The 22,709-nt window shown below is 35.6% G+C and overlaps 1 protein-coding gene and 1 pseudogene across 1 annotated transcript in view; one reads left to right on the top strand and one right to left on the bottom strand.

Annotated features, from left to right (window-relative positions):
- LOC148946572 (dynein regulatory complex subunit 11-like) overlaps positions 1 to 22,709 on the bottom strand; it is a 130,240-nt gene that overhangs the window by 95,416 nt on the left and 12,115 nt on the right. The window contains exon 3 of the mRNA XM_089097157.1: positions 1,682 to 1,843. Coding sequence (XP_088953283.1) covers positions 1,682 to 1,843 — 162 coding nt within the window. The remainder of the gene's footprint in view (positions 1 to 1,681; positions 1,844 to 22,709) is intronic.
- On the top strand, positions 8,384 to 9,429 carry LOC148946573 (ethanolamine kinase 1 pseudogene; annotated as a pseudogene).

The raw sequence follows: 22,709 nt of genomic DNA, 5'->3' as shown, positions 1-22,709 counted from the left end.
TTTTTCCAAATAAAAAAGGTTTGGAAGAATAGGAACATAAGCCTGCAAACCAAGATTAGAATATTAGAAGCTACAGTGATGACAGTGGTCAAATATGGCTCTGAAGCATGGACGCTTCGAAAAGCGGATGAAGATTTGCTAGATGTTTTCCAGAGAAATTGCTTAAGGATTGTTCTGGGTACCAGGCTGACTGACCGTATTTCAAACAATAGGATATACGAAAAATGTGGTTTAATACCGCTTTCTAGGGCTATAATGAAAGAAAGTTTGAGGTGGCTAGGGCACGTTGTGCGGATGAAGGATGACAGATTGCCGAAGATTGTCCTTTTCGGCCAACCATCTAGGGCTAAACGGAAAGCGGGTTGTCCTCGTCTGGGGTGGGAGGACGTCATAAAGAAAGAATTAATGGAACTAAGAGCTTTTGGAACGGATTTAAAAAGAGAAGCTTTGGACAGATAGGAGTGGAGGAGAAGCTTGAGTATCTGTGTTGGCGTTAGGCGGCTAGGTGCTGCAGTGAGTTTTTATTAGTAGTAGTAGTAGTATTATCGCAGCGAACTTCTACTATTAAGACTAATCGACATAATAGTTACCACTGCTGAATCAGCTACAAATGGAATTTTTCTTGCTAGACATTTTTCTTTTAACACGCTTATAAGTTTTTGGTTTCTATGGGCAATGGTTCGTTCTTTACTAGTTGCAGCTGTCGCTGCCATAACGAACTATAAATAAGGAGTGACTCGGCTCAAAAGTAACCGAAACTCTATAAAAACAAAATTGATAACAAAAAAGTACATCAAGAGAATTGGATTTTTTTGCTGAATCCAAACATAAAAAAATCATCAATTTTGCTGCTATCCATTAAAAGCTACGAGCCTGAGAAAATTTTACTAATTTTTGAAAAAGGAGGGGGGAGGTAACACCCCCTAAAATTCAAGTAATCTTGATGAAAACCATACCGTCAGTTTCAGTATATCAAAATATTCTATTGTAGAGTTGGGGATTTATTTATGTTTACTATAGAAATACAAAAATGCATTTCTATGACTCAAATGTGAACCATTCAATCAGGCAGGCCCAGTCTGAGTTCAAAGAAATGGGCCATCTCCACGAAAAGTCCATGAAAAGTTTTGCATCGTACCCTAAAAGCTCCAATGTAATACCCTTAGTTTATCCTTGGATTCCTCTAAGTTGCAAATTTGTTTATTGTTTATGGTACATCAAGCTATATATCGAAGCATCGAGACAAATCAATGCATCGAGTTATATCGACTAGTGCATTCTCCAAAACACGAGTAAGATAGGTTATTTACCCATTTTTGAGGCTTCTTGCAGTTTGGGGTTGTAGTGTAATCAAGAGGTAAACAAATTAGCAGAGCTTTTGGGGCAGATCTGCTGCAAATGAGTACCTGAAATCTGGCAAAGCAAGTCTTATAAGATATAAAAGGGCAAAATCCACCCCCCCCCCCAAAATATCTGATATCTGTCAAAGCAAGCGTTATAAGATTTAAATAAAAGGCTAACCCTCCCCCCCCCAAGAATAGCAATAAGTTAAATTAGAACGGTTCAAAATTAAGTATGTAGAGTATCTTCAAAAAGAATGTCCATAAATAGATGGTACGTAATAAACTGTAAACGAGTACAAAAAGTGTTTTCATGACTATAAATACGCTAAAAACCTTACTCTCAGTTCCAAACCCCTTAATATGACTGAATCGAGTACTTTCTTTACAAAGAGACGCTTCTGAGGCTGACATAGGTGCGTGTAAACAGAATCAAACAGGCGTGCTATCTGGCAATATGCCAAGTATAAACCTTGCACTTTTTCCAGTAGCTCTCCTCTTTGCTAGAAAAAAAGAATGTGTTAAGTATGCTGTAGCACTTAAATATTTAAAAAAGGATAACACAAGGACAACAATAAAATGTCACATTATACACTCGTCAGTATAAGATGATGCCTGTTTGCACTAAAAGGAAATAAGAGAAAACAGGTTATTTCAACTATCGACCAACCGTCAAAGGCCAAACAAAAAACAGGCCGTCCCGGAATCGGGTAGAAGGAAGTCATAAGGAAAGATTTAAGGGAAACTTCTTGGGAAGATGTAAGGAGGGAAGCTCTGAATAGACAGGGACGGAGGAGGAGCTTGCGTAGCTGTGTTGACCTCAGGCGGCTTGGAGCTGCAGTGAGTTAATATTAGTAGTAGTATTTGCACTGTATCACTCGGAAAATCAAGGTATAAATGCCTATTTTTCTATTTGTTCAAGTCGTTACCACATACGAATGTGGCTGGAAAACAGTGTTCGAGGTAATTTAACACACAAGGCAATACAAATTATTTAGAAATGATTACCTCTTAAGGACGCCCTAGACGGTCAATCATTTTGATCAAAAGCTTCCGTCAATCGATTGATTAAAGCATGATTGACCGTCTAGGAACCTGTTTGACGATTGAGTCAAGCGTTGACGGTGATTGATAGAAAGTTTGAATGACTCAACCGGTTGACGAGGGTGATTGACCGTCTAGACTAGTTTTGTTCAAATATTGCGTCAGTCACACGCTAACAGCAATCGAAGATATACCGAAAGAAAGAAAAAATATGGTGCGCGGGATTATTTGTTAATTAATAAAGTTATACCGGGATCACCCCGAGTTATAGAAAATTAAAAGTAAAGACTATTAAATAAGACCGAAATTATATTAATTAGTAAAGACCGAAATAAGAAGAGTGCAGCATTGGGCAGGATATTGCAGGCAGTAAAGATACCGAAACAAGATTATACAGTTCATGAACTAAAAAACGAAAATAATGCTTTAAGAAAGAATTACATGCGTCAATACATGACAACCAAGCAAAAAAAAAAGAAGAAAAAAAGGAGTCTTGAGCGTCAGTAAAGGACATCACTCAGCCTTTCTTGTTATACTGTAACGACTTTGCATTCATTAGGGATCAGATTGAAATTAGTGAAAAAGAAACAACAGAGGCAAGAATTGTACTGTATTGTACTAGCATTAGAAACTCGATTATTTGGTTGGCGGCGTTTACCCCCTGGAAAATACCCCCCTCCCCCGCGGAAAGTCTCATCTCGGAAAATAACACCCCAATGCGACTGGTTCATCTCTAATCCCTTTGCACTTTAAAAAAAGGACTAGAACTCTTAATTTCTGGTCTAATGGCCAGACTTCGAAGTTTCTGTGACCATGAGGTGGAGGAAGGGACAGTCCCCTCCTATACAGAATATATTCTGCTCATTTTGGGGTTCAATGTAACTCTTTACTTTGATAATAACAACGTAGACCAGAATTATTCTCAGAAATCATAAGGGAGTAGATATCGATTTCACAATTTTGATGCGTTATTTAAAGTTTCTATTTTTCACCTCTCGCCTCCCCAAAAAAACCTTTAGTGAAAAATACCCTTCTGCTGGGTTTTTGATGGAAAACTTTTCCACGGAGAAAGGGATTACCCCTCCTCCGATTTAAAACCATGATTTTAAAAACCATCAAAAATTAAAGTTTTTTTCGAATTAACGTATGCTAAGAAAAAATTTTTACTCGAGTTCATCCATAAGAAATTTTTTCGGTGGAATTTTCAGCTAGAATAAAAAAAAAGGGAAAAAAGAGGAAAAAGGGAAAAAGAATAAAAAAAGGTCAGCCAGATTTCACTGACCAATTTGTGGATTTAGCTACGGAATACTTCAAGTAACCACAGACAGAAGAGAATATTCTAGCTTAAGGGTTGGGCTATGAAAATGAAGAACCTACGCCCAGATTAAAAAAGATTTGCTGAAAAATTATTAACGATACGCTTTTTGAAGCGGAGTTGTGCAATCTGACGAGAGAAGGAGTACGGCTCTCATTTTTCTTATCTATATTGTGCCTTGCTAACTTGAGTAAAAATTCAGAACTATCTTGGTTTATTCTGATAAAGTTTCTGTAGTCCTCTTGTTCCGTATGGCGCAGAACGTTCAGTAAATGATCATGAGTGAAGCGATTTCTCATCTTAAACCACTCCTTGGACCAGCGACGCTTCCTATTTTCTTCTTTTTTTCGCTTTAGCGCAATCATAGTACATGCAAGAAAATCCAAATCAGTATTATACTGCATTTCACACACGATAGACACTTTACTACCCGACTCTGAACTGAAATTAAATAAAAAAAAACAAGTTTTTTTAACTGAAAGTAAGGAACGGCGTTAAAACTTAAAACGTACAGAAATTATTCCGTATATGAAAGGGTGCTGTCCCCTCCTCAACGCCTCGCTCTTTACGCTAAAGTTTTTTTATTGTTTAAAAAAATAGAGTTGTGAGAAAGTCAAACTTTAGCGTAAAGAGCGAGGCGTTGAGGAGGGGACAGCCCCCTTCATATACGGAATAATTTCTGTTCGTTTTAAGTTTTAACGTCGTTCCTTACTTTCAGTTAAAAAAACTTGTTTTTTTTATTTAATTTTAGAACGTTTTTGAATAAATGCAGGTTTTGATTTTGGCTCACCGTACATGAATAATTAAAACAAAATTTGTATATTATATTTGGTTAAATGGCTTTCTCGAAACTTGTTTAGTTTTATTTACGAACGTTTTTATTAGTAATAAATATACGTAACTTAGAATTAACTTACGTAACGAACTTCTATATTCATAAATTTTTAACACGTATATTAGGGGGTTTGCCCCCTAGTCAATACTCTGCTCTTTAAACTAAAGTTCGAATATTTTTTCCAGTTCTTTAAAAATGACCTCTTAATCACAATCAGTTGATCAGTTGAAAAACTTGTTTTTTTTTATTTAATTCCTGATCTTTTTCTTTAATAATGCTTGGAAATCCGGCGCCCCCTTCATAGCTATGTCCCTTCACCCATGAAAACTTACTTCATGGACAGATCCTACCATCTAGCCCCCGACCCTCTCCTTCCCCCACCTACCAGAAAAAATTTCCTCTGAAAAAGTCTGTATACTTCCCAATAACCAAAACTGTATGTTAACAGTGAGTAAAGTTCATAACTTTCAGCCCTCCCCCAGGGGACTTTGGGGGATCAAGTCATCCTAAAAGACATTTTTATCATATTTTCGACCATGGTGAACAAAATGGCTATCTCAAAATTTCGATCGGGTGACTTTGGGAAAAAAATGAGCGTGGGAAGGGGCCTAGGTGCCCTCCATTTTTTTTGGTCACTTACAAAGGGAACTAGAACTTTTAATTTCCATTCAAATGAGCTCTCCCACGATATTATATGACCACTGGGTATATACTATAACCCCTGGGAAAAAAAAAAAACAAACAAACAAACAAACAAATAAACACGCAACCGTGATCTTTCTTCTGGCAAAAAATGGAAAATTCCACATTTTTGTAGGTAGGAGCTTGAAACCTCTACAGTAGGGTTCTCTGATACGCTGAATATGATGATGTGATTTCCATTAAGGTTCTATAACTTTTAGGGGTCTTTCCCCCTTTTTTCGAAAATCAGCCAAATTTTCTCAGGCACGTAACTTTTGATGGGTAAGATTAAACTTAATGAAACTTATATATTTGAAATCAGAATTAAAATCTGATTCTTTTGATGTATCTATTGGTATCAAAATCCTGTTTTTTAGAGTTTCGGTTACCATTGAGCCGGGTCGCTCCTTACTTACAGTTCGTTACCACGAACTGTTTGATTAAAAACCTGGCCGTAAGTTAAAATTAAACTTGAAATTAGCTTTGGTCAAGATTGAAGAGTCGATTGAAGCACACGTCAAAACATTGACAGAAGCTTTTGATCAAAATGATTGACCGTCTAGAGTCTCCTTTAAAAGTTTGTAACATACCGTGCTCAAATTAAACATTAACTAATAAAGAGTCCGAGAATGAACATTTTTTATAAATTCTTTTTAAAGGTTACAAAAGAGGTGATATTTTCGATATGATCCAGGTCTGTCAAATATAATTAAATATAATGAGTTTATCAAAATTTGATGAGTTTATCAGATATAATTTAATAAACTAGACGCTACCTTGTGATCGCAATCATCATTACCCTTAACGTTCCTAGCAAATGTCAACTTAATTACCTTAGCTTTTCTAGGTTGTCTAAAATTATAAACTCTTGATTTGACAGCGTCGTATGTACACATGTCTACAAATACTGCTCCCTTAAAGATATCCAACAATGAAAATTCAAAACTGAATATAAAGACGACAATTTTTCTCTGTATTTCTTTTTGTTTTACTTCGTTTACACCCTATGAGTTAAAAAAAAGTTTTCTCCAATGAAAGTAAATAATTACATTAAATCTGAAAACAAACACAAATTATTCCATATGTCACGAGGACAGTCAACCTCTCAACCCCCTCCCCTCTCTTTACACTAAATTTTTATAGTTATTTAAAAATATTTTTAGTCTTACTCAACGGTCCTTGTGTTTGAGCAGTTATGCTTTAAGAATTGGAAAACAAGCCAAACTTTAGCCTAAAGAGTGGTGGATCAAGGAGGGGGCAGCCACACAATATAATAAATAACTTATGTTTGTTTGAAGTTTTAATGTCGCTCTTTACTTTCACTTAATTAGAAAGACACGCCTTTAAAGGTTATTTGAGATCCTATACCTTCATGATTGACGATCTATAAGTTTAACACTCCAAATCTCTTAACTTTTTCTTGGTAGCTTTTATCGCTCCAGTTATTACTCATTATTCTGCTAGTCACTCTTTATCTATATTTTTTTCAGTAGTCTTCATTATGATAACGCTCCTTGATCCTTTGTTTTTCACTGTCGATTTTTGCTTCTCGTGAAAACTTTTCTTTTTCTCTATCATTTTATATGTTTCTAAATCTAGATTACAAGACACCTTAGTAACCATTCTTATGTTTGTTCGAGTACAATTCCTTTCGGCAGCCTTTTTCTCTCTTTTAAAATCTGCTTTTTTTGTATTCTAGAATGCTATATCTATTTTTGAGGCATTGCTGTTTTCTCACAAGACATACTTTGGCTGCTTGGCTTTGATAATTTTCTGTTTTTTTTTTCTGTTTAGATTGGTGTCTTGTCACCATTATGGTTATTTGTGTGTTTATTAGTTAATAACCTTAACTGTTTAAGTGACTGTCATCCTTTTGTATTGGTACATCTCGTCATTGAAACTGACGTCATGATACAGCTTTACAATAACGTCATCTATGGCCGTACCCTATGATTATGACGTCATTCATGAAAATCTGTATTAAGATGCAGTTTTTATCTAAAATAGTATTTTATTTTTAACATTATGATTTGGTTCTTATAAAAGCACACAGATATAACAATTTTTCTTTCAAAAGAGAATTTAAACAGTTCTCTATGATGTTCCAATGCCCCCCTAGCATTGAAGAAGGAAAAAAGAAGTAAAAAAAAGAACACATCAGTGGTACTCATACTATAAAGTAATATTTCCGTGTTGTTTAAACCAGGGGACTACAAGTCTCCTTCGTAGGGTTTTCGACAATAAGGAATGCAATGGTGAATTTTTACTTTGATCCGATGCTATTTATGAGGGGTTTAAAGCTATCTTCCGAAATTCCCTTGAATTTGTTTTCGGGAAAAAAAACTCTTATAGGTAGGATTAATCAAGACAACAGTTACCGTTCCTGAATCAGCTGCAAATGACAATTGTCTCTCGCTGCACAGTTTTTTTTTAAGTTTTTGGTTACTATGGGCCGTGCTTCATACTTTTATAAGTTGCAGCTGTCGCTTGAACCATGATTACTTACGTAATGACAGGGCTTCTATACCGGGAGACACATAAGATATTGCAGGCCAAAGATATTTCAGGGAAGATTTGAACAACCGAGAGTCCTTCTTAAGATATTGCCCAATCGATTTTATTTTCAGTCATCCACATCTACTGATGCTTTGAGCTACTCGAACCGCACAAAGTAAAAAAAAAAATACTCGCTCATTCACATACTGTATATCCTGGAAACACCCTCATCAACTTAAAATATTTGTCGGTTATAGGAGGCTGTTATGTATATCACAAATAAATGCATTGGTGATCTCATCACTTCAGCGAACGTCACGAATACGCCCGAGGCAGTTGTTTTCAAACCCCTCGTTTCATACTTCAAGTTCCTTAGTCATTCTTCAAGATTCCTTTCCGTGCACAAGTAGACAAGAAATTTGAAAACTAAAATTATACTAATGTTGGCTTTTTTAAAGTTTTAATCTTCACACTCTTGGCAGTTTTTTTTAAATACCAAAAAAATTGGCATAACCCCTGTTAAACATTTGCCAGCCATATTTTTTAATAAGCAAAAAAATCAAAAAATCAAATCTAAAAACTTGGAACGACTTTGAAACGACATTTGAAACGACTTGGAAGCCTAATTGAAACCTTCACTTCCATTTTGTATTAAAAAAAAGTATATTAGTAATGAATGTCAAAGAACTTCATTTTAAAATAGAAGAAAATGATATCATCCCTAGTTCACTAAACATTGCACGTTATCTAAGACCAAATTGGAATGTAGAAACCGTAGCTGTAAAGGTATTTACAGATGGCAACACTAATAAATTGTTGGGAGTATCTGAAAAATCTGACACGAATAAAGATGACATGATACTTATTCGTGTTTATGGGGTAGGTACAAATTTGATCATAGATAGACAGCTGGAAATTAATAACCTATTCAGGTTGCATGGAGCGGGTATTGGGTCAAAGTTATATGCCACTTTCAAGAATGGGCTAACTTACGAATATATCAAAGGTGAAAAACTAGATACTACTTCATGTTGTAGCGAAGAGATTTATCCCCAGATAGCAGCTCAACTGGCTAGACTCCGTGCAGTACCACTGAAATCGGATGAGGGAACGCCACATTTATGGAAAAAATTGTGGCTGTTTTTGAGCTTGAAGCCTTCCAAGTTTTTACAAGAAAAGCAAACAGAAAATTTTCAGAAGATTTTACCGACGAATGAGCTGGAAAAAGAAATTTCTGTGATGGAAGGGATTTTGTCGAGACTGGGGAGTCCCATTGTTTTCTGTCACAACGACCTTACTCTTGATAACATTTTATACGATGCTGTAAGCCCTAGATTGTCGTTTATTGATTTTGAATATGCCGGTCCAAACTACATGGCATTTGATATTGCGAACCATTTTAATGAATTTGCAGATATTAGAACTGTAAACTATAGGCTATATCCCAGTGATGAATTTCAAACTGAATGGTTGAGAGTCTATTTGCATCGTTACAAAAGTATCAAATTAAATTCCAACGAAGTTTCTATATCACGTGAAGAAATTACAACATTAAGTAGACACGTGAGTCTCTTTAGCTTAGCATCACCTTTTTTTGGGCTCTATGGGGATTACTACAAGCAACTAAATCGACTATTTATTTTGATTTCTTAGAATATGCCATAATAAGATTCGATGAATATTTTTCAAAGAAGAAACTGTTACTAGAAGATTGCTAGTTTTTTTGGTAAGATCAAAGTTCGGCTTCTCGGTGCTTGCGTGGGGAGGGGGGTGAACAATTGACATGATTACTCTGACATTCCCGACAGATTTTACACAATATTCTCGTTGTTTTTACAGTCCCTGTTTGTTCTAAGGATTCCCCCCCCCCCCTCTACACACACAAAGACGAAGCGATTTCCTGTACATATGCCTGGTTTGAAAGCTTTAGGACTTAGATTTAGTTCAACTATCCAACGAGTCTTTTTCGAAGTAGAATCTTTTAGTCAAAAGGGTAATTGCCTAGATAGCTACCTCCAGATAAGGACACATGTTAAGAAAACAATTCCTACTTCATAATATGCAGAGTAATAATAGTTAACACATTTTGCATGCGGCTAACTTATATCTTCACTTGTTTTATTGTTTACACTTTTTCTACAAAATTTCTGAATTTTTTGTGTCTATTCTCTAAGTCTTTGTTTAGTTTTGTAACACGTGCTCAAACAAACACCCAATCACCATCTAGATAATCTAGCCTAACGTAACCTAATTTATCACTATTTTTCTTTGAACATGTGATACGAGAAATGATTTAGATGACGCTGATGGTGTTTAATTTGTATTTACGCCGCTGCGTTTTGTATATAGTGGCATCTATAAACAAATTTTGAAGATCCCATTTGTTTCAGCATGAATTTGAAAACTGAGAAAATGCTTATCGAATCCATGCTTTTTCCAGAAATTTTATAAAAAAAAGTGTAAATACTGAAAGAAATGAAGATAAAGGTTAGCTTCATGCAAGATGTGTTAGCTATGATTATTCTGCATATTATGAAGTGAGAATTGTATTCTTAACATGTTTCCTTATGTGGAGGGAGCTATCCAGGCTATTACCTACAAAAGTTGTTGGGATTTTTGTGTTAAAAGAAAAGATCGGCTATCTGGAAAGGCATATAAGAAGAGGGAGGCTTCAAATCCTTAATTTCCCCTAGTTTTACGCGACGCGCCTATTGTTTTCTTGTTGTTTTTTTCAGCCATGTTGACGAACTTACGCTATCCCCTGAAATGAACTCCTACACAGATGCCTGGGTCATTTTTTTTAAGATTACGGAATATCCAATAGCTGGAAATGTTTCGAGATGAAGTCTAGCAGCCGATGCAAAGTCCCGAATGAATTGTCTGACGGTTCCAACAGTGGATACAGATAAAATCACTAAAACCTTGCACGCAGTGGCAACAGTAGCCGTAGGATATATACTGCGGCCCACCAAGCAAGGCAGCCCCTCTAAACGTGCATAAGTGTATAAACTGTTTAAACTTCTAAAAGAAGCAACAGGAACGTCCCCTTTAGCAGCTGAGCCGCTGAGAGACAAGTGCGGGGAGGTCATTCGAACTGAACAAGGACAATTGTAATGCTGGCGGAAAAAACTTTACCGAGTTACTGGATTTTATAAAGATCTCATGCGATCTGCTCCTTTTCCGCTGCGCTGCTAGGGAACCTTGCAATTTCATCTTGGACCCACCGAGCATCGCAGATGTGCTAAAGCGCTTAAGCGTATGGACTGCTGAAATTATTAAAAGAAGCAACAGGAATACCACTTTAGGAGCTGACACTCTGAAAGACAAGGGAGAAATAACTCGAATAGAAGAAAGAGAATTGGAATGCTTATAAAGACACTGTCCTGAGTCACTGAACCCTATTTTATCTATTTCCCTTTTCAGGTGCTGCAAGGAACCTTGGATTTTGGTACATCACAGATGTAGCAAAATCATTCAAGTGTTTGAAGAGCAATGAGACACCAGGAAAGGATGGGATTCCAGCTGAAATGTATAAGGCCTCACCCACATTATTATACCACCTAAATGAGTGTTACTGTTTGCACAGTTATAGAGGACAAAGACTTTCGCTAAAGACTGATAAATATCATAGGCAGCGCAATCGCGCTGCCTAAGTAAAGAACCATGTTGGCACAATGTTTTATTTTTTTTAGACCAGGGCACTTCGTATCGAAGGAGTTGTCGTAGAAATTTCAAAAAGGGCTCATTTGATTAGAAATTGAGTTGCAAGTGCCCTAACACCCCTTCCACGCCCACCATTTCCCCAAACACATCCAATCAAAATTTTTAGATAGCCATTTATGTTCAGCGTAGTTGATTTCCAGATAGAAAATATGTTTTTGAGGAGGACACTCCCCCACAACCCTCAGGGCAAGGGTTGTAAGTTATGCCCTGGAGGCATATAATATTTTTTATAGAAAGCGTTGTCGTAGAAACTTCAAAAAGAGCTCTTTCGATTGAAAATTCAAAGGGCTAGTGCCCTTTTTAATAGTCAACAGTGATTGGAGGGCAGCTAACACCCCTCTTACGCCAACCATTTCCCCAAACACATCCGATCAAAATTTTGAGATATCCATTTTGTTTAACGTAGTTGAAAGTTCGGGAAATTTGGTCTTTGAGGATGAGAACCCCCCCCCCAAAAAAAAACCCTCAGGGCAAGGGTTGTAAGTAATGCCCTGGGTACATATTTGGTTTTTATAGAAAGTTTTGTCGTAGAAACTTCAAAAAGGGTTCATTTGATTGGAAGCTGAAAGGGTTTTTGCCCTTTTTAATAGTCTAAATTAATAAGAAGGAGAATCCCCCCCCCCCCCCGCCTCAAGCCCATCATTTCCCCAAACATTTCCGATCGACATTTGATATGGCCATTTTGTTCAAGGTATTTGAAAGGTCTGTAAATTATGTCTTTGAGGATGATAACCCTCCCCCCCCCCCACAGCCCTCGGGGTAAGGGTTGTAAGTTATGCCCTGGAGACATATAGGGTTTTTTATAGAAAGAGTGCGGTCATATAAACTTCAAAGGGGGCTCATTGGATTGGTAATCAGACGCTCTAGTGCCCTTTTTAAGGGGGGATTTTTTTCTTGGGGTGGATTTCCATTGAAAGAATCTTCCTTGGGAGGGGAATTTCCGGGGGGGGGGGTACAGTTTCTAGGAAAAATGTTTCACTGGGGGGATTTGACAGAATTCTTATACGAAATTCTTTTTAATTGTCTTACATTCTCTTTGAAAACTCAATTTTGACTGTGGATATGTTCCGGAAGAAATAGACAGGGGTTATTTTCCGCGTGTTTTGGTTTCGGGGAAGAATTTCTACGGAAGGGGACATTTCCAGAGTGATCGAGAAACCGATTAGAGATTTAAGTCTTTTTCAAATGAAAGTATGCTAAGGATAATTTTTCAGGCTGAATCGTCTGCAAGAAACTTTACGAGGAGGGGAGATTTTCAGCAAGGATGGAACTGTTTGGAGGGAACTTGACGGAGGAAGGGGAGCATACTTTACGTCGGATGAAATTTTCACGGAAAAGTTTCCCGTGAGGGGAGGGTATATTTCATTAAGGGTGAGCCAGATTTACCTGCATTATTTGAAAAACGAACGAATATTAATTATAAAAAAGTTTTTTCAACTGAAAGTAAAGAGCAACACTAAAGCTCAAAATGAACAGAAATTATTCCGTATATGAAAGGTTGTCCCTCCTCAATACCTTGCTCTATACGCTAAAGTTTTATTGTTTGCTATTAACTATTTGATATCTCCTTAGCATACTTTCATTTGAAAAAAACTAATTTTTAATCGTTTTTTCGATCACTCCGGAGATTTCCCTTCCGCGGAAATGTTTTCCACGGACAATTCCCCAGGAACATCTCCACATACAAAATTGAGTTGGCAAATAGAAAGTAAGACAAATAAAAAGAATTCCGTATAGGAATATAGTAAACATAAGTAGAAAGGGGGGTTCTACTCCCACGAGTACATAATTTATGCATGTTTTTATGGTTTTTCTCACTGAGAATGAAAAAACAGGAATTTTTCTCACTTGAAAAAACATGATTTTTCTCACTTTGATGGATGTTTTTTTGGACGGTTATGTGTGTTGGTCAATTTATTTGATGTTTTTCATGGATGTCAACATCAATTTATGTCTGTTTTATGGTTTTTGTCAGTGAGAATGGAAAAAACAGCGACGAGTACAGCAATTTATGGATGTTTTATGGTTTTTGTTAGTGAGAATGAAAAAACAGGATTTTTCTCACATTAATGGATGTCAACATCAATTTATGGCTGTTTTATGGTTTTTGTCAGTGAGAATGAAAAAACGTGAATTTTCTCACTTTTATGGATGTTTCAAGGTCGATTTATTTGTTGTTGTTTGTCCAGGTGTAATGACAATGGGGTGATTTACATAATCGAGGGGAATTGTTGATTCACGAAAGGGGAATTAAGAAACAAACATGGCTTCTTTGATCTTTAGGCTAACCTAACCTGAGAAATTGATTTACATAATCGGCGGGGGAATTATTGATTCACGAAAGGGGAATTAAGAAACAAACATGGCTTCTTTGATCTTTAGACTAACCTAACCTGAGAACTTGATTTACATAATCGATGGGGAGAATGTATTGATTCACGAAAGGGGAATTAAGAAACAAACATGGCTTCTTTGTTGTTTGGCTAACCTAACCTGAGAAATTAATTTACATAATCGGCGGGGAATTATTGATTCACGAAAGGGGAAATAAGAAATAAACATGGATTCTTTGTTGTTTGGCTAACCTAACCTGAAAATTTTATTTATATACTCGGCAGGGAATTATTTATTAACGAAAGGGGAGTTAATAAGCAAATATGGCTTCTTTGATCTTTAGGCTAACCTAACCTGAGAAATTGATTTACATAATCGGAGGGGAATTATTAATTCACGAAAGGGGAATTAAGAAACATTATGGCTTCTTTGATCTTTAGGCCTGAGGGATTTATTCGTTGTTGTTGTTTTGGCCAAGTGCAAGCATTTGGGCGAAAGCGTTTTAGACATTTTAGGGAATTATTTCGGCGAAACAGTTAGACATTTTAAAAGATGATTTTAGAAGATGTTTTAGAAGAGGTTTTGAGTGTGGTCGTTATAATACACAAGTTCCATTTGAACAGTGTCGTGAGGTCCCTACCCCAACCCCACGGGGCCCCGATCCCTCTACCTCGACCCAAAGGGCTCCGATCCCCCTACCCCAACCCCGAAGGAAGCCACCGGTCCCCAGAGGGCCCCCGGGCTCCCAAAGGACCACCCCCCCAGACCCCCCAGCCCCCCGGGTCCCCAAAAGGACCACCCGGCCCCCAAGGGCCCCCGGACCCCATAATGCCTCCCCCCGGGCCCCCAAAGAGCCCCCTCTCCATTTTTTAACACTTTTTTATGGCTTTATTATATCTTTTCAGAACAAGTTATTTTCATAATGTCCCTCCTAAACTCATTTTCCAACTTGAAGTACTTATCTTTTTCACCCACAACTATACTTTACAGCTTTTTGGATACCTCAACCGCAAGAAATACTTTTCAATTACCATTTCAGAGCAAGTTACATTCTTAATGTCCCTCCTAAACCCCATTTTCCAACTTGAAGTACTTATCTTTTTTCACCCTCAACTATACTTTACAGCTTTTTGGATACCTCAACATCAAGAAATACATTTCAAAGACCATTTCAGAGCAAGTTAAATTCTCAATGTCCCTTCTAAACCCATTTTCCAACTTGAAGTACTTATCTTTTTCACCCACAACTATACTTTACAGCTTTTTGGATACCTTAACACCATGAAATACTTTTCAAAGACCATTTCAAAGCAAGTTACTTTCTTAATGACCATTCTAAAGCCATGTTCCACCTTTAATGACTTATGTTTTGCACCCACAACTGTATTTAACTGCTTTTTGTTCGCCTCAACACCAAGATATACTTTTCATATAATAATACAGAGCAAGCTACATACTTCCTTTCACTCATCATTACATATTCAAACTTTAAGATCTTATCTATTTCACCCACACCTATACATTACAGCTTTTTAGATACCTCAACACAAAGAAATACTTTTCACTGACCATTTCAGATTAATTTGCTGTTAAATTGTCCAATCACCACCCGGTTTCACCCTTTCACTAATTATCTATGTCAGCCTCAATAAAAATTTACCTATTTGTGGTTACCACCACACCAAGAAATATTTTTCAAAGACCATTTCAGAGCAAGTTACTTTCTTAATGTCTCACCTAAACCCATTTCCCAACTTGAAGTACTTATCTTTTTCACCCACAACTATACTTTACAGCTTTTTGGATACCTCAACACCAAGAAATACCTTTCAAAGACCATTTCGGAGCAAGTTACTGTCTTAATGTAATTCACACACCATATGTGCGACAGCAAGTACTTACAGTTCTCCCCCCCAACTATAATTTACAGTCTTTGGGATACTTCAACGGAAAGAAATACTTTTCAAAGAACATTTCAGAAAAAATTACTTTCTTATTATAACTCATAAAACCATATTAAAACTTGAAGTACTTATCTTTTTCACCCAAAATTATACTTTACAGATCTAAGGATACCTGAAAACCAAGCAATTATCTTCAAAGGCCATTTGAAAGTAAATTGCTCTCTAATTGTCCCTCCTGCGCCCGTTGTCCATATTTAAGTTATTATCTTTTTCACCCAAGACTATACATTACGTCCTTTTGGATACCTCAACACCAAGAAATACTTTTAAAAGACCATTTCAGAGCAAGTTACTTTCTTAATGTCCCTCCTAAACCCATTTTCCAACTTGAAGTACTTATCTTTTTCACCCACAACTATACTTTACAGCTTTTTGGATAGCTCAACAACAAGAAATACTTTTCAAAGACCATTTCAGAGCCAGTTACTTTTTTAATTTACCTCCTAAATCCGTTTTCCAATTTGACGTACTTATCTATTTCACCCCCGACTATGCTCTACAGCTTTTGGGATACCTCAACAACAAGAAATACTTTTCAAAGACCATTTCAGAGCCCGTTACTTTTATAAAATCCCTTATAAACACATTATTCAACTAGAAGTAATAATGTTTTTCACATACCACTAGATTTGACAGCTTTTGTATACCTCAACACCAAGTAATAATTTACAATGACCCGGTCAGAACACGTTACTTTCGGACTATCTATCCGAAACTCATTTTACATCTTGAAGTACTTATCTTTTTCACCCACAACTATGCTTTACAGCTTTTGGATACCTCAACAACAAGATATGCATTTGAAATTACAATTAAGAGCTTGTTTTTTTCGATATGTCCCTACTAAACCCATTCTACAACGTGTAGGACCAATCTTTTTCACCCAGAGCCATCCAATAAAGCTTCTTGGATGCCTCAACGCGAAGAAATAATTTTCAAAGACAATTTCAGAGCAAGTTACTTTCTTAATGTCCCTCCTAAACCCATTTTCCAACTTGAAGTACTTATCTTTTTCACCCAAAACTATACTTTACAGCTTCTTAATGTCCAGAGCAAGAGCAAGTTACTTTCTTAATGTCCCTCCTAAACCCATTTTCCAACTTGAAGAACATAACTTTGTCACTCACAACTATACCTAAAAACTTTTTGAATACATCAACACCAAGAAACACATTTCAAGACACCATTTCAGAGCAAATTACTTTCTTTCTGTCCCTCCTAAACCCATTTTCCAACTTGAAGTACATTACTCTTTCACCCACAACTATGCTTCACAGCTTTTTGGATACCTCAACACTAAGATATACTTTTCAAAGAAAATTTTAGATCAAGTTACTTTATTAATGTCCCTCCTAAACCCATTGTACCACTTGAAGAACTTAAATTTTTCATCAAAAACAAAACTTAAAAAGTAAATGTTTACAAAAGTAAAAAGAACGAATTTACAATGAACAAATAATACCCTGTTAAGTTCATAGTGTTCCTCCTACACCTATTTTCCAACTTGAAGTACTTATAATTTTCAACCTAAACAATACTTTGCAGCTTTTTGGATACCCCAACACAAAGAAATAATTTTCAAAAACCATTTCAGAGCATGTTACTTTCTTAATGACCATCCTATGCTCATTTTCCAACGTGAAGTAATTATCTCTTTCACCCAAAAATATACTGTACAGTTTGTAGATTACTTCATAACCAAGAACTATTTTTATTAGACCTTTTCATAGCAATATCAAGTATTAATTATAAATACAATCAATATTATAAACTTGAAGTACTTATCTTTTTCACCCTCAACTATACTTTACAGCTTTTTGGATACCTCAACAATAAGAAATACTTTTCAAAGGCCATTTCAGAGCAAGTTACTTTCTTAATGTCTCTCCTAAACCCATTTGCCAACTTGAAGTACTTATCTTTTTCACCCACAACTATACTTTACAGCTTTTTGGATACCTCAACACCAAGAAATACTTTTCAAAGACCATTTCAGAGCAGGTTACTTTCTTAATGTCCCTCCTAAACCCATTTTCCAACTTTAAGTGCTTATCTTTTTGACCCAAAACTATACTTTACAGCTTTTTGGATACCTCAACACCAAGAAATACTTTTCAAAGACCATTTCAGAGCAAGTTGCTTTCTTAATGTCCCTCCTAAACCCATTTTTCAACTTGAAGTACTTATCTTTTTCAACCACAACTATACTTTACAGCTTTTTGGATAGCTCAACACCAAGAAATACTTTTCAAAGACCTTTTCAGAGCAATTTACTTTCTTAATGTCCCTCCTAAACCCATTTCCCAACTTGAAGTACTTATCTTTTTAACCCACAACTATACTTTACAGCTTTTTTGGATACCTCAACACCAAGAAATACTTTTCAAAGACCATTAAAGAGCAAGTTACTTTCTTAATGTCCCTCCTAAACCCATTTTCCAACTTGAAGTACTTATCTTTTTAACCCACAACTAAACTTTACAGCTTTTTGAGTACCTCAACACCAATAAATACTTTTCAAAGACCATTTCAGAGCAAGTTACTTTCTGAATGACCCTCCTAAACTCATTTTCTAACTTTAAGGACTTAACTTTTTCTCCCACAACTATTCATATTTGCTGTTTGTTTACCTCTACTCCCAGATATACATTTCTAGTAAAAGTAAATAGCACGTTAATATATAAGTGTAAAACAACACCCAAATATACAAATTAAATTACATAAATTTTTAAACCACAAATAAACAGTGAAGTTTTTTGAATACTTCAACACCAAGAAATACATTTCAAAGACCATTTCAGAGCTAGTTACTTTCTTAATGTCCCTCCTAAACCCATTTTCCAACTTGAAGTACTTATGTTTTTCACCCTCAACTATACTTCAAAGCTTTTTGGATACCTCATCACCAAGAAATACTTTTCAAAGACCATTTCAGAGCAAGTTACTTTCTTAATGTCCCTCCTAAACCCATTTTCCAACCTGAAGTACTTATCTTTTTCACCCACAACTATACTTTACAGCTTTTTGGACACCTCAACACCAAGAAATACTTTTCAAAGACCATTTCAGAGCATGTTACTTTCTTAATGTCCCTCCTAAACCCATTTTCCAACTTGAAGTACTTATCTTTTTCACCCACAACTATACTTTACAGCTTTTTGGATACTTCAAGTTAGGTTAGGTTAAGTTAGGTTAGGCTAGGTTAGCCTACGTACGCACGCGTACATAAGCTAACCTAACCTAACCTAGCTTTATCTAGCCTAACCTAAGCTCACCATTGAACCAAATTTTTGCCCGTGTTTCACCTAACCTAAGTGAAAAGTACATAAGATATTCTAACATAGCCTAATCAAACTCTACCAATCTTAACTAAATCTATCCTATCATAAGTAGTTCTTGGTCTTGAGGTATCCAAAAACTGTAAAATATATGTACTGGTGATAAAGAAAAGTATTACAAGTTTGAATTATGGTTTGGGGGGGTCAGTAAGAAAGAAACTTGCTCTGAAATTGTCTTTGTAAAGTATTTCTTTGTGTTGAGGTATAGTAAAAGAAGTGGAATTTAGAAGTGGGAGAAAAAGATAACTTCTTCAATTTGGAAAATGGGTTTAGGAAGGACAATAAGAAAGTAACTTGCTCTGAAATGGTCTTTAAAAAGTATTTGTTGGTGATGTGGTATCCAAAAATCTGTAAATTATAGTTGTGGTTGAAATAGATAAGTACTTCAAGTTGGGATAAAAGTTTAGGATGGTCAACAATTTTGTAACTTTTAAACAAATGGCTTATCACAAATTTTTCTTAGTTTCGAGGTATCCAGAAAGCATTGCAGTATAGTTGTGGGTATGAAACAAATGTCATTAATGTTGGAAAAAGGGTGTAGGAGGGACATTCAGACTATAACTTGCTCTGAAATTGTCTTTTAAAAGTATTTTTTGGTGTTGAGGTATCCAAAAAAGCTGTAAAGTATAGTTGTGGGTGAAAAAGATAAGTACTTCAAGTTGGAAAATGGGTTTAGGAGAGATATTAAGAAAGTAACTTGCTCTGAAATGGTCTAGCTGTAAAGTATAGTTGTGGGTGAAAAAGATAAGTACTTCAAGTTGGAAAATGGGTTTAGGAGGGACATTAAGAAAGTCACTTGCTCTGAAATGGTCTTTGAAAAGTATTTCTTGGTGTTGAGGTATCCAAAAAGCTGTAAAGTATAGTTGTGGGTGAAAAAGATAAGTACTTCAAGTTGGAAAATGGGTTTAGGAGGGAAATTAAGAAAGTATATTCCTCTGAACTGGTCTTTGAAAATTATTTTTCGGTGTTGAGGTATACAACTAGCTGTAAAGTATAGTTTAGGGAGGAAAAGATAAGTACTCCAAATTGGAAAATTCGGTTAGGAGGGATATTAAGAAAGTGAATGGCTCTGAAATGGTCTTTGAAATGTATTTCCTGGTGTTGAGGTATCCAAAAAGCTGTAAAGTATAGTTGTGGGTGAAAAAGATAAGTACTTCAAGTTGGAAAATGGGTTTAGGAGGGACATTAAGAAAGTAACTTGCTCTGAAATGATCTTTGAAATGTACTTCTTGGTGTTGAGGTATCCAAAAAGCTGTAATGTATAGTTGTGGGTGAAGAAGATAAGTACTTCAAGTTGGAAAATGGGTTTAGATGGGACATTAAGAAAGTAACTTGGTGTTAAATGGTCGTTGAACAGTATTTCTTGGTGTTGAGGTATCCAAAAAGAAGTAATGTTTAGTTATGGGTGAAAATGATAAGCACTTCCAGATGAAAAATGAGGTTTGGAGGGACAGTAAGAAATAATATTGCTAAGAAATTGAATATGAAAATAATTACTATGTGTTTAGTTATCAAAATATCGGTAAAGTGTAGATGTGGGAGAAAAAGATAAGTACTCCAAATTGGAAAATGGGGTTAGGAGGTACATTAAGTAAGTAACTTGCTCTGAAATGGTCTTTGAAAAGTATTTCCTGGTGTTGAGGTATCCAAAAAGGTGTAAAGTATAGTTGTGGGTGAAAAAGATCAGTACTACAAGTTGGAAAATGGGTTTAGGAGGGACATTAAGAAAGTAACTTGCTCTGAAATGGTCTTTGAAAATTATTTCTTGGAGTTGAGGTATCCAAAAAGCTGTAAAGTATAGTTGTGGGAAAAAGATAAGTACTTCAAGTTGGAAAATGGGTTTAGGAGAGATATTAAGAAAGTAACTTGCTCTGAAATGGTCTAGCTGTAAAGTATAGTTGTGGATAAAATAGATAAGTACTTCATGATGGGAATAGGTCTGTTAAGAGTCAATAGTTTTGTTACGAGCTCTGAATTTGACTATGAAAAGTTTGCATTGGCGAAGAGTTTTCAATAGTTCTTAAAAGTATAGTTGTGGATGGAAATGATCTTTCCAACTTGATGGAAAAATGTGTTTATATTGGGCAATAATTATTATGATTGCTCTAAAATGGTCTTTGAAAAGTATTTCTTGGTGTTGAGGTATCCAAAAAGCTGTAAAGTATAGTTGTGGGTGAAAAAGATAGGTACTTCAAGTTGGAAAATGGGTTTAGGAGGGACATTAAGAAAGTAACTTGCTCTAAAATGGTTTTTGAAAAGTATTTCTTGGTGTTGAGGTATCCAAAAAGCTGTAAAGCATAGTTGTGGGATGAAAAACATTAGTGAATCTAGCTGGAAAATGTTTTTATAAGGGACATAAAGAATGTAACTGGCTCTGAAATGTTCATTGAATATTAACTATTTGTTTTTTGGTATCAAAAAGGCTGTTAAGCAAAGTTTTAGGAGAAACAGATCTTATTTCCAGCTTGAAAAATGCGTTTAGGACGGACATTAAGAAAGTAATTTGCTCTGAAATGGACTTTGAAAAGTATTTCTTGGTGTTGAGGAATCCAAAAAGCTGTAAAGTATAGTTGTGTGTAAAAAAGATAAGTAATTCAATTTTGAAAATGTGGTTAGTAGGTACATAAAGATAGTAAATTGCTAAGAAATGGACTTTGAAAAGTATATATGTGCTATGAGTTATACAAAAAGATGTAAAGTATAATTGTGGGTGAAAAAGATCAGTACTCCAAGTTGTGAAATGGGTTTAGGAGGGACATTAAGAAAGTAACTTGCTCTGAATTGATCTTTGAAAAGTATTTCTTGGTGTTGAGGTACCCAAAAAGCTGTAAATTATAGTTGTGGGTGAAAAATATAATTACTGCAAGTTTGAAAATTTGATAATGAGGGACATAATTATAGTAAATTGATAAGACTTTGAATTTGAAAATTAGTTATTTTTTTTGATTGATCAAAATAGCTGTTAATTATAGTTCTGTTTGAAAAATATAAGTACTTCAAGTTAGAAAATGGGTTTAGGAGGGACATTAAGAAAGTAACTTGCTCTGAAATGGTCTTTGAAAAGTATTTCTTGGTGTTGAGGTATCCAAAAAGCTGTAAAGTATAGTTGTGGGTGAAAAAGATAAGTACTCCAAGTTGGAAAATTGGTTTAGGAGGGACATTAAGAAAGTAACTTGCTCTGAAATGGTATTTGAAAATTATTTATTTGTGTTGTTGGATCCAAAAAGCTGTAAAGTATAGTTATGGGTGAAAAAGATAAGTACTTCAAGTTGGAAAATGAGTTTAGGAGAGATATTAAGAAAGTAACTTGCTCTGAAATGGTCTAGCTGTAAAGTATAGATGTGGGTGAAAAAGATAAGTATTTCAAGTTGGAAAATGGGTTTAGGAGGGATATTAAGAAAGTCACTTGGTCTGAAATGGTCTTTGAAAAGTATTTCTTGGTGTCTAGGTATCGAAATAATTGTTCTGTATGGTTGTGTTGTAATAATTTCTGAATTTAAAGTTGGAAAAAGAATTTAGGAGTGGAATTAGGAAAGTAACTTGCTCTACAATGGCCTTTGAAAATTAATTCTTAGTGTTGAAGTATCGAAAAAGCTGCCAATAATATTTGTGGGTGAATAACATAAGTACTCCAAGTTG

Source organism: Artemia sp. Qi Xiang Cuo, chromosome 11 (genome assembly GCF_049724085.1).
Source record: "Artemia sp. Qi Xiang Cuo chromosome 11, ASM4972408v1, whole genome shotgun sequence".
Lineage (NCBI taxonomy): Eukaryota > Metazoa > Arthropoda > Branchiopoda > Anostraca > Artemiidae > Artemia > Artemia sp. Qi Xiang Cuo.
The sequence above is the reverse complement of the archived record's forward strand: the minus strand, read 5'-3'. Positions and strand labels throughout refer to the sequence as shown.